This window comes from Astatotilapia calliptera, chromosome 7 (assembly GCF_900246225.1).
Source record: "Astatotilapia calliptera chromosome 7, fAstCal1.2, whole genome shotgun sequence".
NCBI lineage: Eukaryota > Metazoa > Chordata > Actinopteri > Cichliformes > Cichlidae > Astatotilapia > Astatotilapia calliptera.
This window is the reverse complement of record NC_039308.1, coordinates 25,734,610-25,750,674: the sequence shown is the minus strand read 5'-3', so window position 1 is coordinate 25,750,674 and position 16,065 is coordinate 25,734,610. Positions and strand designations below refer to the sequence as shown.

Sequence of the window (16,065 nt, the reverse complement as noted above, 5' to 3'; positions counted from 1 at the left end):
AATCATGCGTAATCCAGTCAAAACATGAGAATATACACCACAGATGGGACATTAACAGCGTCTGCCTTTCAGCGTGGCATTATGTCATCATTACCATCAGTTCACTCAGCAATGCCACCTACTTGTAATTAACGTGCGGTGCAGGTCTGGGTCTTGGAAAGGTCTCTCGCTCCCTCTGGTGACTGCTAAAGTAAATCATCACAGTAAACCTGAAAGGGAAAATCAACATTCAGCCACACTGGGCAGAAACCTGTTTTTGAGCTGCCCCTGCAGGTGGAAATCTTAAGAGCATTTTTTTCCCACCATAATAAATCAAATTAAAGAGGTATTTTTGTTAGTTCAGTGAAATCACTTATTTGGCACTAAAAAGTGCAGGGGGCTAATCAAATTTCAGCAGCTGGATTTGTCCATTTTTGTTTTGGATGTATTGACTCTGATACTGATAATGTTTTAGTTGTTGTTCAAATGAAACTGCAGCCACTGTTTATGTTAACATTTATTTATTTTTTTCTGGCTCTAGATAGCTGAGGTGCTGTTCCCTATGGCAGACTATGTTACGGTTGAACTGACAAGGATTCAATGCCTCGAGGCCAGGGAGGTCATCGTTAGGACACTGTCGGTCCAGGGAGAATCCCAGGACTCTCAAGTTGCTGTCATTCCAAACAACCTGCTTGTGCCTCTACCTCCGCTTCCCCTGCCACCACCAGTGCATCCTCACACGGGCCCCCCTCCACACCCCCATACTCAACCTCTCCTCCAATCCCCTCACCTTCCTCATCCCACACCCCAACTTCCCGCTCCACCACATGGACAACAACTGCCGCCCCGTCCTCCCCATGCTCAACCCCATCCCAGACTCCCCCATCAAGGTGGACCCCCGCAACCCCAGCTTCGTCCTCCCCATCCCCATCCGCAGCCCTTACATCTTCAGCCTCGTCCACCCCACCAAGGTCCCAGGCCACAGCACCAACTGCCTCTGCTGCCCCACCCCCAACCCCACCTTATACCTCTGAGACCAGTAAGTGCCAGAGACCTGGATGCCAAAGACCATGCGGCCCATCACGGGGGAGCTATTCTACCTGGCCAACCTGGCTGGGATCCTACACGCTCTCCTTCTGTCCAGCCTCCAGTGCCCATGCAAGGCCACACCCTTGAAGCCCCATCACCTGCCAATCCACGGTCTCCCTCACCCCAGAGGATTCTTCCTCAGCCCAGAGGCACGCTTATCCCAGACACTGTGGCCAAAGCTATTGCTCGAGAAGCAGCTCAGAGGGTGGCAGCAGAAAGTGGAAAGGTCTGGTGAAAATGGAAATGCTGGCTCACACAACACTCTAGATGCTTAATGAAAATGATGTTATATATTTTAGCACAAGTCACTGAGATTAAACTGTTGCTTTAATTTGAATTTAGAGTAGCTGAAGAAGGGAAGTGTCACAAGTTGCTAAACATAAAAGAATATTGAGCTTTCTGTGATTGTTACTATAATAAAACCTAAAGACACCGTTAACACTGTTCCATTCCTATTTACACACACATGTTTTCAGGGTGACAGAAGGCAGGGCAGATATGGAGAACAGGGTCATTCATTTCACCAGCATCACTCTGATGAGGAAGAGGAAGACGAGGAAGGGTTTGCTCGCGGTCGACGGAGAGGACCCTCGGTTGACGAGTTCCTCAGAGGCTCTGAGCTGGGGAGGCCGGTAAGACCCGTGTGATAAGCGACACACTTTGCTTATCACACTTCTGAGCTCAAGCACCTAACGTGTGTTTCAGTGGAAAAACCTCCTCACATGTGTGCATCTGGACGTGTGTGTGTGCATGTGCGTCTGAGGTGGTTGCATGTGTACACACTCCTTAACCCGTGTCTTTATGTGTGTTCACGTGGGCGTGCTGGCCTTATCCATGTGTGTTTGGTGTGTGCATGTATGTATGTTTGTATGCGGACTTAATCGCGTCTGTTCGTTTGTGTGTGTAACTACCAAAAGCCTCACTATAGTCACAATGAAGATTATCACAGCGAAAGCAGCCGGGGCTCTGACCTGTCTGACATCATGGAAGAGGATGAGGAGGAACTGTACTCTGAGATGAAGCTGGAAGAGGGACGTCGACGCAACTCGCACAACACACCCAAGGTGCAGTTCTTTGCACTTATCCAAGCAAATTATTATTAAGTGAACTGCACAGGCACAGATACTTCAGTTGAGACTGCTGCCTTGCTTTTGATATGTGTCATTAGTGTGTGTGCTGAGTTTAATTCAAATTTTATACAGAAAGAAAAAGCCCATGGATAGAAGGGCAGATGCAGTGGGTTTGACTATTTCAGTACCATAGACAGAGATGATGAAAGCTGTCGGGTTTGAATCTTTCCGCACTATCTTTCTCAATAGTGCGGAAAGATTCAAATATATATAAGAGAGACACAGATAGATGTAGACTGGGTTTTAGATGCTTTCAGGCACCGCTGTTGCTGCTTTCATAAACACGTGACTTTTTTTTTGCCACTTTTTTAAAGCATGTCATCGCAGAAACTACAGAAGGTTATTTTACTTCAGTGAACAAACATGTCAGTGTAGAAAAATGCAATCTTCAAAGTCTGGACCAAAGACTCCATTTGCTGCTGCCAAAAAGCTCCTTTAATTTCTCAGAAACACAGAAAGGGATAGTTTCTTTCTGTGTTTGGGTGCTTTGCAGTGAAACGGGGATAGACTGGATTTGATTAAAACACAGAGGAAAGAACTTGGAGAGCTAAAGGGTGAGACTGGGTTGAAAAGATTATCATGACAAAGGGAGACATATAGCTGAGGGGTGTAGCCTAGGCTGCACTGACAAATATCTTTGCCTTTCTTTTTTAGTAGATGGGTAGAGCGATACTAGTTATTTCTTAATTTTGGAATGGAAATATTTCCCATGGGCTTGTGTGTGTGTGTGTGTGTGTGTGTCTGAATGTGAGTCTACGTGTGTGCGTCTATGTTTCAGTGCTTGCCTGTGAGTACTGCATGATTTTGTTTACATACAGTTTGTACAAGTATGTTCGACATGCACTTTTTCACACGCTGTTTACGGGTATGTTCACGGTTCTGTGACAACACATGACACATGAATGCTTTGTCTGCGGATGCTTTCTATGTTTGTGTATATTTCAGACAACAACCCCTGTTGGAGGCCGCCATGATCGGGATAGTGGGAGACGAGCGCATCACGGCGGTCCCCAGCCTCAGAGACGACCCCTAATGGTCCCCTCCATTGGTCAGTATGGGCAGATGGCTATATTTTAGGTTCTCTGTCCCTTAGTGCAGTCGCATTTGCTCCTTTTTTCTTTTCTTTTTTCTTTTAAATACCAAGAAGCTCATGAAGTCTTTGTCTCCAGATCACCTTTGTGTCTGCGAACCATGCTCATCCCTTTCAGTACCTTGACTTTGATCTTCCAGAGATGGAGATGATGATGATGATGATGATGATGATGATTAAACCGCTTTGCACTGTTGCAGCACAGAGTGATAAGTTAATCTACAGTGACGACGGCTAGAAATATATAACTGAAAATTTGTTATCACCTGTTTTAGGAGGCAACGCAAATCTTCACTTAACATATTGGGAGGAGAAAGTAGAGCTTTGATTTGTAACCTCATCACCTTCTAACTGGTATTTTCTGTAGAGGTAACCTCTGAGAATAACAGTGAGGGAAACCTCTCTCCCATCACCGAGGATGTTTACTATGGCAGAGTAGCTCGACACAGGACCTGGTCATCCCGCAGGCACATGGGCGGCACCAGGTCTCCCCATGGTATGTGCCTGCAGTCCTGTTTTTACCACCACAGCATGGCAACAAAAGTGCCACCAGCACCTGGCAAATTGCAATAAATAGCTGTGGACACTTGCAAATGTTTTGTCTTCAAAAATAATAGTTATTGTTATTATGCTTACAGTTGAACAGCATGACCGCAATGCACTGAAATGGTGGACCCATTGGCAAACCATGCTTTGGGTCCAGGATCAACATTTCCACAGTTGCAGATGATAAATGATTGACTGACTGTTTAGGGAATGCCTCACAACACTGCACTGAACTCCAGACGCCTGCTAAAACCCTTCCCTTTGTGATACAACCACACCCACTACACCAGTCATGCATGAAACTCAAAAGATATGACAGTGGTAGGCACTAAAGAATGACCACATTGGCATTGCTTCTTGTTTCTTTAGATGTCTGAGTTTGAGATGTTAGCTTTCTTTTATATTGTAAGCTTGTATTTTCAAGCACTGGCCATATAGTGTTTGCTAGGTGGTGCATTTTCCCAGTGTTATCGTAGCGAATCAAAAAACATGCACAGGTCTTCACAACAACACTGCCGCCTCAGCTTGAGACCTCTTCTTGAGACCTCTTCTTGCCTTGAGGGTTGGCACAGTGTGGTTGTTTTAGATTGTTTGTTTCTCAGGTGTTTTTTTTTTTTTTTTCCTTTTTTCTTCTCTAAGGCTTTAGCATGCATGTCAGGGTCTTGTTTGTCGCGGATGTTGTCATGCACATAAATCACGATTTGTCTATGTATTGCACCATGGTTAGTCTTTGATGACCATTAATGGAAAGGGCACACAAATTATTATGAATGCTTACATGATTTTATGTATGAAGAAGTACTAATTGACTGATGTGAAGCATTATGAACTATCAGCGTATCAGTAACGTCATGAAGAAGTTTTGCTTAATTAACCACTAACACAACATTTTGACAGATTCACTGCTGTTATGCTTAGTTTCTTACGTCTGCAGCTCATAGAAGGGACTAAACTGTAGTACACATGAACATGATTAACGATTCATAATGACTGCAATAACTGAGTTGTTGCATTATTAATGCAGTGTGCTTATAGTTTGTGCATTTTCCTGACAGTTCATGAGGTTTTACATCAAAAAGTTATTTTTTTTTCATGCATGACACCATGTACAAATTCAAACATAAAAAAAAAAAACATACTATAAAATAAATAAAGTAATTAAAACACACGTAGCATGTGTGTATTTGTGGATGCATGTGTGCGTGCTGCAGAAAATAGTTCACTGGGTCACAGATTTCTTCCTGCATGGTTAGAAGCACAATCATGGCCTGATACGGAAAGTGAAATCTGTCATGCAAATACTGAATGGTCAAATCAATAAGACTTATCAGGATCCTCTCATTGATTTCTTGTGACCGGAAGCACGGCATCACAGACTTGCTTATCACAGAAGTGGCGTTCACTGTATGCAGCAATAAGTTTTGTGAATAATTTTTAATGTGGAAGTGATTTAAAATCACCGGCTGTTAAAGCTTTACTTCACATGTTTACTTCACAGTAATAGAAAAGCCACACTTTACGACATTTTATAACACAAAGTAAAGTTAATGTACAGTCATCTACTGTATTTTCCGCACTATAAGGCGCACTTAAAATTCTTTCATTTTCTCAAAAATCGACAGTGCGACTTATGTATGAATTCTGGTTGTGCTTACTGACCTCGATGCGATTTTATGTGGTAAACAGCGCTGAAAAAGCTGTCAAATGTTTTAGTACGACTTTGGTAAGCTATGAAGCCGTACTGCTTGATGGATTGTTGGAGCATTACGGCTACTATAGTTAGGAGCCTCGCGGAGTAATCTGGGTTCAAAACTCAGTTCTCTTCATGTCTCAAAGTCAAACTAACACTGCGGCATCACTGAGAGTTAAACTTTAATAAAATGATCAGCATTGCTGCTTTACCAGGTGTAACAATTAAGTTTAACTCCAGGCATCCATGCAAACAGAATGTATTAAATTTAACTGAGTGGGATGTTAGCAGGAAGTTAGCTCGCTAGTTTCCACCTAAAGATGATATAGCATGTTCTGACTGAGAGATTTCTGAAAAAATTAAAATGTACAGCTTTGCTATCACTTCCAACATAAATGAAGACAGAAAACTAAACAGCAGTGAAGTTGGACTAGCTGGTATATAGTGATGTGCTACGTGATTGCTAGCAACACAGCTATGCTAGCATAACATAACAACAGTGAACTGGCTCTATAAAAGTTAAGGCAAGATTCCAGATGGTTAGGGACAAATGCAATCACATGACAGGACGCTGGAAACGGACCAAACTTCAGTCAGGAGAACAACTAAGAAAATCTATCCACAATAGGAGGTTAGTCATGAATATACTGCGACAACATTGAGTTGAGTTTGACTTATCCAGTGTAGCCAACTCCTCAGTAAGGAAAATTGCTATTGGCTATCCTAAAAGTCGCTAAATGACGTCATCGCCTAATTTGCACAATTTATCCTGCCTATTTAATTGTAACAGACACTGTAGGAAAGAGAAATAACATTGTGGAAGACACATAAAGTGAGTAACCCCCCCCCCCCCAAGAACCCTAAAAATATTCTCTTATTATTGTTTTCAATAATTCCAACCCTCCTCCTTTACACAGACTTGGGACCGGCAAAAGTGACCCGAAATAGGCACACTGGACAACACTGGACTTATCTGACTGCTTTGTTTCGCTTAATGCGCCTTATAATCCGGTGCCCCTTATGTATGAAAGCAGACTCCTTCATCGACAGTGCGCCTTAAAATCCAGTGCGCCTTATGGTCTGAAAAATGCAGTACTTTATCCACATTTCTGTAAGTCTATTGGTTGGTGAGGTTGGATAATGGGATTTTACTTTTTGTTTTATGTGCTGAAGATGGCTACAGGGATCGGGATCGCCGCTCTCCCACGTACTATGATGAGTCGGAGCCAGAGGAGCCCTTTAGGATCTTTGTGGCTCTCTTTGACTACGATCCTCTGTCCATGTCTCCGAACCCGGATGCTGCTGATGAAGAGCTGCCCTTCAAAGAGGGGCAGATCATTAGGGTGGGAGTTTCAAGTGCTTTCATGTAATGCATTCTTTCTTTTCTTTTTTTTTTAAGGTGAATTCATACTGTTAGGTAAACTATTAAACCAAGCATAAATGTCAAATGGATAAAGAAAGTAGTAGTAGCATGAGCTTTAAACATTGCTCTTTCTTATCTACCAGGTGTATGGGGATAAAGATACTGATGGGTTTTACAGAGGTGAAGTGAAGGGCAGGATGGGTCTGATCCCCTGTAACATGGTGTCAGAGATACGAGCAGACGATGAGGACACCATGGACCAGCTCATCAAACAGGGCTTTCTGCCGCTCAGCACACCTGTGGATAGAATAGGTACCACAAGAGCATACACACCCTCACAAATAACAACCATGTACAGCTTTAAAAAAAATGGTTAGATATTGTGAGAGAAAGCATGTAACGGGACGCTTCCTGTTAAAATGCCGTTTACAATTACCTTCAGAGCAAAACAGAAGAGGCCTGCGTCGAGATCAGGCCTCCAGGAGGATGGTGGCTCTGTACGACTACGACCCCAGGGAGAGCTCTCCTAATGTTGATGTTGAGGTATTGTTTGCTGTAAAGGACAAACTGCTCAATGCTTAAGTGTTTATAGTGTAACGCACAAATATCTAACCAGCTACTACAACACACCTAAACACTTTTATATGTGCATAATTTGGTTCACAAATACATAGAAATGTGATTGTTACACAAAACCACAAAGATTGTCCAAAAATAGCACTTTTGTACTCCTTAATTCAGTCTGTTTAAATAAACTGGAACAAAAACAGGATTTTACTTTGTATTATTTGTGTATCCCTTTCTCTCTATCTCTCTAATAGGCTGAACTCACATTTTGCGCTGGTGACATCATTGCTGTGTTTGGTGACATTGACGAAGATGGTTTCTATTATGTGAGTGCTTGTCCATGTTTTTGGGGTTTCTCCTCGAGAGAACTCCTCAAAATTTGTATTAGGCACCATTTTTGATTAAACTACTCGAAGTGCTTCACCAGGTCTCATTCACACAGTCATAGATCTAAGTGCTTTCTATCTAACATTTACATCGGGCAGCCACTTGGGGTTCAGCATCGTATGCGCGGATATTTTGGCTTGCTAACTGGAGAAGAAGGGATCGAACCAATAACCTTGCGATTAATAGATCACTCTTAATAGATGCCTCTTCTGCTTGAAGCTTAGTGGTTCTGGGCCTGTCATCTGGTGTGGTCTTCTGCTGCTGTAGCCCATCTGCTAATTTTAACATGTTGCGCTCTACTGCAGGAACATCAGACTCGTTTAAAATCAAGCGAGGAAGCAGTAAGAAAATCTGTAAAACATGAAAATACATTTAAATTTAAAGCTGACCACCTTATGTTGTACTGTACTGTATACCTTGGTTCTAATCAATGGCTATGTGAGTTACTATTGTATGTCTGTTTGAAGCAGTCTGGCAATTTTTTCTCTGATCTCTGGCATCAAAAAGGCTTTTTTCTTCTTTTTTTCACAGAGAACTGGCTCTCGCTGGACATTTTCTCTCTGTGGGAACATTCTCTGTAAACTCTAGAGATGGTTGTCGTAAATCAGCAGTTTATGAAATACTCAGACCAGCCCATCTGGCTTCAGCAACCATCCCACATTCAAAGTCACTAAAATCTCCTTTCTGATGCTCTGAACTTTAGCGTATCATCTTGGTCACATCTACATTCCTAAATGAACTCAGTTGCTGCCAGTTAGATATTTGCATTGACAAGCAGTTAAACATGAGTAGCTAACAAAGTGGCCGGTGAGTGTACTTGAAACAGATGGGTAGGAAGATGAGAGAGACATGATTCAGATCAATTGGAGGCCTGACATATGTGATGTAAATGTATTAGATGTGTTTGGTCCACAGAATGGATTACATTATGTTCAGTTAACTGTGGCAGCTGTGCAGACATAGCATAATCTTATGAGTTGGTATTCTGCCAGTGAAGTTTATGCCTTCTCACCTCTCTTCATTTCTTTCCACAGGGTGAGATCAATGGCCACCGCGGTTTGGTTCCCTCTAACTTCCTGGAAGAAGTGCCTGATGACGTGGAGGTTTATCTGACGGATACTCCATCCCACTACCCCCAGGAAGAGCCCGCCAACCGGCCTCCTGCCAACTCCATCCCCGCCGTCTCAGAGAGCAAACGGGTACATCATCATCGCCGCTCTCAGCGCTAGGCCCTGTGTCCATACGTCCTCTCTTGATTTTCGTCTCTCGCTTCCTCCACTTGCCGTCTGTGTGCTGTTCATTGTGTGTGTTTGTCCATGTGGTGACAGTGGTGACTCTATACAGACTAACAACTCCCTCTCCACCCTTCACCCTTTGGAGGGGGGAAAGGGGACAAAATCCAGTGTTAACACCTTTCTGAGTCTCAGAGAAAGGAAGAAGCAAAGCCTGACATGGACAGAGAGGATAGACTGTGGGAGCTCTGCAGGTGGTATATGCATGTAACACTGGTTAAGGGAGGACTTGAAAAAGGCTCATTCTTTACACAAGATAATTTGGGGCCTCTTTGCACTGAAACACAAAATCAAATTGTGGTTATGTATTGTATTATTAAAGATAAATATATTAAGTGCTTTATTAACACATAACAATTGCTACCCAATGACACTGAAAGAAATTATATTGAGAACAAAAAGACAAAAGCATGCCTTTTTCAAACTTGATACATTTTCTAGCAACTTTCTTGGCTCGACTGCTGTATTTCCTTGAAGAGGCTTTGTTTCTTTATGTATACTGCACACACATCAGATCTATTTTTCAGCCCTGGTGACAGTGGATATGCCATGTTTGCTCTGAGCTCGAGAGACAAAAAAAACAAAAAAAAAACTAACCGCAGCACTGAGACGTCCATACTGTACTGTTGTTACAATGGAACAATAAAAAGAAAGCAATTGGATATTAAAAACATTCATGCTCTGTGTTCATGTGTGTTGTTGGTGGTGTTGTTGTTTTCAGTTGTCATAGTGGTGTGGGTTTTACCGACAGTGACAGTGCTGCCACATCTGATTTCTTTTTTGTTTTTCCTCACCCGCTTGGCAAAACAAAACAAACAAGCAGAGGAAGATTGTTCATTTCACACCATAAATGGCTCTGTCTGCCTTGTACAGTAAGTTGGCAACTTGAGATACCAGACTCGCTGTGCTAATGCACACAGCTTGTTGCAGCAGAAGCTGTTTAAATGCCATGCAATATTACGGAGGCGCTTTTCAAGTCATTGACTTGTTTCATGATTCGAATCAGGCAGATTTGTCTCTTTGTTTGATTTTTAGCTCTCTGTTAAGTGACTCACTAAAATATTTGACTCACATTAGTGGGTAGCTTCCCTTCTGTCATCCGTAGGTGTTATAGTTACAATTTGGAATAGATTTCAGATTTCATTATAGGACGATAGCTTTATCCGAAATAGCAGCTGCTGCATTAGATGGGAAGCCTGGTATCTACAGTTGTGTCCCTGGGTGTTGTACCGTATCTGACTGTACCGTATACTCCCTCATGGCCTACTGATGATGGACTTCTTCAGCTCTGTGGTGTGCTGATGTTGTGCTCAGCATTTGATGGCTTCTTCCTCAGTTTGATTTCTGTGTGTGTGAGAGAGTGTGGACGAGGCATTACACAATGTTTTGCAGACCCTAAACTGTTTGTGGACTCAGTTAATGAGGACATGCATTATGTACAGGGACACAGAGCAAGCCTAAATAACACAAAAAATTACTTTTTTTTTTAGGTTGGGACTATGTTAAATGGCAGTTAGGATTAAGGTGAAAATAATTCTGAAGGAAAAGAAGAATTTTATCTGAAGTCATGTATTCGTGTGTAAAAACATCTTTACTATCAGTTTTATCCAGATTAACAGGCAGAGTACCTAGGTTTGGATGGCTTTACTCTGAAATATCAGTTTTTACTCCAGAGAAATAATAATGTAAAATAGTATAGAAAATATTAAACTTTTATATTAAGAGTTAATATTATCAATTGCTGAAAATAAACACTGAATATTTCATATAGAACTAGAAACCTTTATTTTTTTTAGTTACCTTTTGATCTGTGAAAGAATCCTTGAATCTGAAGCATGCCACATCAAGTGAGTTATTTACATGCTGTCAATCAAACATAATCGAACCCAAAACACCCAAAATTAAGATTTTTTTTTTCATTCCTCATAAATTTGTTTTCAGGGGTTTTGAGATATAACCACCAATAATGTAAACTACAGTACTGTGCAAAAGTCTTTATATTTTGCCAGGAAAATGGGATATGAAGTGATTTACTGAAACATCTGCAAACAAAGGAAATAAACTATGTAAAGGAGAAAGCAGTTTGCATAATTCTAATGAGGTTTAAAGTTAAACATTTGGTCTGACTGCCGTTATTCTTCAACACAGCCTGAAATCTCTTACCCAAGCTTTCTTGTCATTTTCAAAGTAATCTTTAGGAATAGTTCTCAAAGGCTTCTTGAAGCACATTTAAAGCTCTTCTTTGGATGTTTGCTTCCTTTTGTTACATTCTGTGTTAATGTGAACCCACACAGCTTCAGTAATGTTGAGTTGCAGCCTCTCTGCTTTACAGATGGTCATCGACACAGACTCTTTCCTGGTCTCCCCTGTACACATTGATGACAACATCTTAAAACATAAATTTCAAATTTGGATCGCACCACAACACCCTTTTCCTCTGATTTCCAGTACAGTTCTTTTTGTGTAATATGGGATACCTCAGTCTTTACTCCCCGTTTCCCTTTCTTAAGAATGGCTTTTTGACAGCTGCCCTTCCATTGAGGCGATACAGTATCTGATGAGGCTTCAGTGAACAGTAGATGGATCTCTCAGGTCTCTGGTGGATTTTTTCTTAAAGACACGCATTTAAGAAACTGTTCCTCTGCTGTAGAAAGTTTTTTTTTTTTATGCCTGACACTTCTTTTGTCCCCCAGTTGTCCACTTACTTCAGATTTCTTTAAGGACACTCCATGAGATATGCCATTTTTTTGGCTAGTAGCTCTTTGGCAATCACCTTCCATCTCTTTTCTTCCGGTCACTCAATTCAGGGCTGCGGAGAGTGGAAATTTATTTCAGCAGTTATAAAGCAAAAGGGAATGATCTTCTCGTTAAAAAAAAAAAAAAAGATTGTTTTATGTCTGTCAACTGTATTATTTTTGCTTTTTTTCACCGGGATTCAACAAAAGAAATAACAAATTATGTATTTTTTCGAAGTGTCAAAGTGCTAAGTTCACAACTGGTTCATCCCTCGAGTTATTTATGCTTGAAAGATTAACGAGTCAGTGTTAAGTGGCTTAAGAAAATAACACCTAATATGGTCAGGTACAAGGGCTGGACTGTAAATGAGTGGAAAAAGCAGCCAATGTCTAAACAACTTTAAAAGGGCTTTAGAAAGCCTGAAGAACTAACAATTGAGACCACTTTAAAAATGTATAAGAAAATCTGGCTCTGAACATATTAAAAAAAAGTCAAAAGGAAAATAGCTGAAAATTATGAATACAGTGAGGGACATTATTGTAAATCTATTAAAAAACAAAATTGTTTTTCTGAAATAGGCTAGAAAGGGAGCTAATTTTCATTCTTTGTGTTACTCAAGGAATCTGATCGAACTTAAAGCAGATGAAGTGTTTTTTTAAACAGCGTTTAGCCGAGGAAACGCAGAGGGAAAGGCTTAGAGTTTCAGTATGAAAGAGTTGGTTCATTTGTAATATGCTGCCCCCATGCCTCCATACCTCCCCACCACTTCTCTTCGCAGGCTACCACAGAAACTACCGAAGCCGTCAACAATGACACCACACCCGTCCGGGCGCCGTCCCCGATTGTTCGCCCCCTCCTCCCTGGAACCATGAGGCCCCTCAGCCCTACAAGGGGTCCCCACGTCCCAGTGGACCCCCGGGACTCTCAAGATCTGGCAAACAAGAAGAAGAAAGGACTGCTTTCCAAGGGAAAGAAACTCCTGAAGAAACTCTCCCCTGTGAAATAAAAGAACACAGAAACAAAATTAATGTACAGTAAGTGCTCATGCTGGGCTCGGTGTATTGCATTCATACAATCAACTCTGATCTAACAACACATGACAGAGAGGATGTGAGCTGTGTCTCCTTGACTGCTTGAGCCTATTTCAGTGCAGTGATATATATATTAAAAAAAAAAAAAAAAAGGTGGCCACAAATCGATTATGTACAGTGCAGTGCCAAAATCAAGAGCGAGGTCACTTGCAGACACAAAATCTTGTAACTATGATGTATTTTAAATCAACGGGGTGATTAAAAAAAAAAACAAAAACAAACTAGGATTTTCATGACATGTATTTCTTCTATTTTTGTTATCATTAGGCAAAAGTAATTCGCACATTTTTTAAGCAGGGTATCAAAGCATCTGGTTATAAAACTTTCCAAAAGACTTTTCTCAGCAAAAGAAATTAAAAATAATAAAATAAAATGTTAAAAAAAAAAAAATGGAGTATTGATGTCACTACAAGGGAGCAGACACCATGCTCCTCCAAGAAAATCTCAAAAAGACTACACTGTTATTGAGGCATTGTGTGAAGTAATGCTGGCTGCTAAAAAAAATATTACAAAATCCTTTATTCAGTGCAATATCATAGAGAGATGGTAGCATATGTGGGAATAAGATTTCCACTTGTACCTGTGATTCAGCAGAGAGGATTTTTTTTTTCTGAGATGAAAGGACTTTGCAAGAGAAGAACAGATTGGCAACAGGGCATTAACGTCAGAAACACCAGGCAAGTTTAGCTGTCTCAGTGGCCTTTATGAAACAATATGAGCACGACATTCCTAGTTTGATTGCAAGGTTGACTTAACTCCAGGGTTTTTTTTCATGACGGGCCGCTTGTGCTTTGTCATTTTTGAGAATTAAACAAAGAGCGGTAATGTTTGTTGTCATCGCTGTCAAACTGTCATGAAACGCCTAGTTCAAGACGAAATTTTGTGTTTATCTTCCTATTGCACAAAGGTGGGTGTTTTGTCGGACGACTGGTAAATGATATATTTTGTGTGCCTGTGTGTGTGTGCGCGCGCGCGTGTATACTACATGTATGTATGCGATGCATTCATATTTTGCACCTTTCATGTTTGCTGTTCACTTGCTTTATCTTTTTTTTTTCTGAAGGAGAGGCCATGTAATTGTTGGTCCTGTGATCTCGTGGTGTGCTGCTACCTCCATTGGCTGTGCATTGTTTAGCTTATGTGATGTTCACTGGTGTTCAAAGACAGTGGATCGCCACAAAATGTCACATTTGTAACCCAGATGTGAATGATGTTATTATTAACTTGCTAACACAATCGTTGATAGTAAAAGCAAAGCTAGTTATTATTAGACGAGTGCAGTTAAACTTTTCAAAATGTACATTTGCAACCTTATAGACGGGTGAGGACAAAACTATTAGTCTCCCATGAAAGATGCCACTTTAAAAAAAAAAAACAAAAAAAAAAAACAAAACATGCTGTTAAACATGGCAAGAAATTTTTAACACATCTTTTCCAAACATCCAGGTTTTATTTTGTATGCTTACATTATTTTACTTTGCACACAGAAACAAAATTATGTCACAAAAACTAACAGGGTCAAAATTATTAGCCCCTCTGATGCTAATAGTCAGGTGTATTTCTTTTTTGCAGTTTTAGTTGTAGTTTTCAACAAGTCTCGCAAATGTCTCCTGTGCAACACGAGCCTTTTTTTCTTTGGCAAATCTCTCCAGTTCCTCCAGATCTCACGATAGATTTTCAGGGGGGTTCAAGTCAAGGCTTTGACAGGCCAGTCAATAACTTTCACTTTGGTCTTCAGGAGGGGGTTCTTCACCAGGAGTGATATATGTTTTGGGTTATTGTCCTGTTGGAAGACCAAGGAACGACTCAGACCCAGTGTTGCTGTTGAATGCTTGAGGCTTTGTTCAAAATCTTAACAAAACCTGTCTCGATGATGAGATTCCCATCTCCAGACACATTGAAGCATCCCCACGGCATAGTACTCCCACCACTGTGTTTCACCATGGGAACAGTCTTCTTTGAGTTGTTCACCTTGTCCTATGCATAGTTCAGTGTTGTTTGAAGATGTATTTTGCAATGAGGTGGAGTTTTTCTTGGTTTGCAACCTTGCAGTTCATCCCTGTGCAGGGTTCTAGTAACTGGCTTCTTTGACTTGGCTAAGTCATTCACTGGTCTTTAGATGCACCTCTCACTGTTTTTCTTTCCAGGGTTTTGGAAATCTTTCACTTCCTTCAGTATCTTTGCCGTGTTTCTTTGTTTTGTCGGTCTTTGAATTTCTCGGTCCAATTCTTGACACTTGGAAACGCTGTGATAACTTCGTATATCTATCTCCTGCTTCGTGAGCATCAACGATTCTTTTTCTTGAGTCTAAACTGATTTTTTGGTTTTAGTGTGATGCTTTTTCAAGTGACAGCTCAAACTTTTGCTGAAGTTTTCATACAATGAGTAAATTGGAAGACAACCCTTCCAATAAGTCGATAAGAAGAAGACACATTATTTTAAGCTTGCAAATAATATCGACCCTGGTCATTTCTGTTTTCTGAAATAATTCTGTTATTGTGGGCAAATAGAAATAATGCATGCTTTCTTAAGAAAACTAGTATGTTTAGAAACAGTATGTTGAAAATCTCTTGATCTGTTAAAAAACAACTTGGGAACATTTTGAGGCAATAGTTTTGCCCTCATCTGTAGCAGCCCATCTCTGTAGATGAGTAACTTGTGTTCAAACACAAATTATGACTCAAGTTTACAGATTTTTGTTTTTCAGGCAACTGTAGACGCCACAAAATGCCAACATTTCTTATTAAGGTTTGGGTGATGCACTTTCTTTTGAAACCAGTGAGGGACATGCTCATAAAGCCTCTTAAAGCCTCATAAAAACTGGAAATCAAAATGTTAAGATGCGCATTGTTCTCTGATTTTGTTACATCTACCTGCTGTCTGTGGAGAGAAATATGAATTTTTGTATCATGACCTGTACTTTCATTATATAAAGAACTATACTGTGCTGAATCAACATGTTAGCTAATATGCAGCTATTATATAAGAAGATATGGTACATAATAGATTTTTACTTTATTCCCATGATATTGAATTATATAAAAAACAAGTATGAAGTGATTCCACTTAATACAGTCAATATTTTATTGCTTTTCTGTTTGTTTG

At 40.6% G+C, this 16,065-nt stretch overlaps 1 protein-coding gene across 4 annotated transcripts in view; it reads left to right on the top strand.

Annotated features, from left to right (window-relative positions):
- Positions 1–13,352, top strand: part of rimbp2a (RIMS binding protein 2a) — a 67,328-nt gene extending 53,976 nt beyond the window's left edge. For 3 of the 4 annotated variants that reach the window (XM_026174070.1, XM_026174072.1, XM_026174068.1), the window contains 11 exons: positions 521–1,294; positions 1,545–1,700; positions 1,986–2,132; positions 3,144–3,246; positions 3,656–3,784; positions 6,698–6,867; positions 7,031–7,199; positions 7,330–7,430; positions 7,709–7,780; positions 8,876–9,040; positions 12,648–13,352. In XM_026174070.1, coding sequence (XP_026029855.1) covers positions 521–1,294; positions 1,545–1,700; positions 1,986–2,132; positions 3,144–3,246; positions 3,656–3,784; positions 6,698–6,867; positions 7,031–7,199; positions 7,330–7,430; positions 7,709–7,780; positions 8,876–9,040; positions 12,648–12,875 — 2,214 coding nt within the window. In that variant the 3' untranslated portion in view covers positions 12,876–13,352. Of the gene's footprint in view, positions 1–520; positions 1,295–1,544; positions 1,701–1,985; positions 2,133–3,143; positions 3,247–3,655; positions 3,785–3,926; positions 4,957–6,697; positions 6,868–7,030; positions 7,200–7,329; positions 7,431–7,708; positions 7,781–8,875; positions 9,041–12,647 lie in introns of those variants that run through there. The other variant, XM_026174071.1, reaches the window with a different exon arrangement.
- The last annotated feature ends 2,713 nt before the right edge of the window (positions 13,353–16,065 follow it).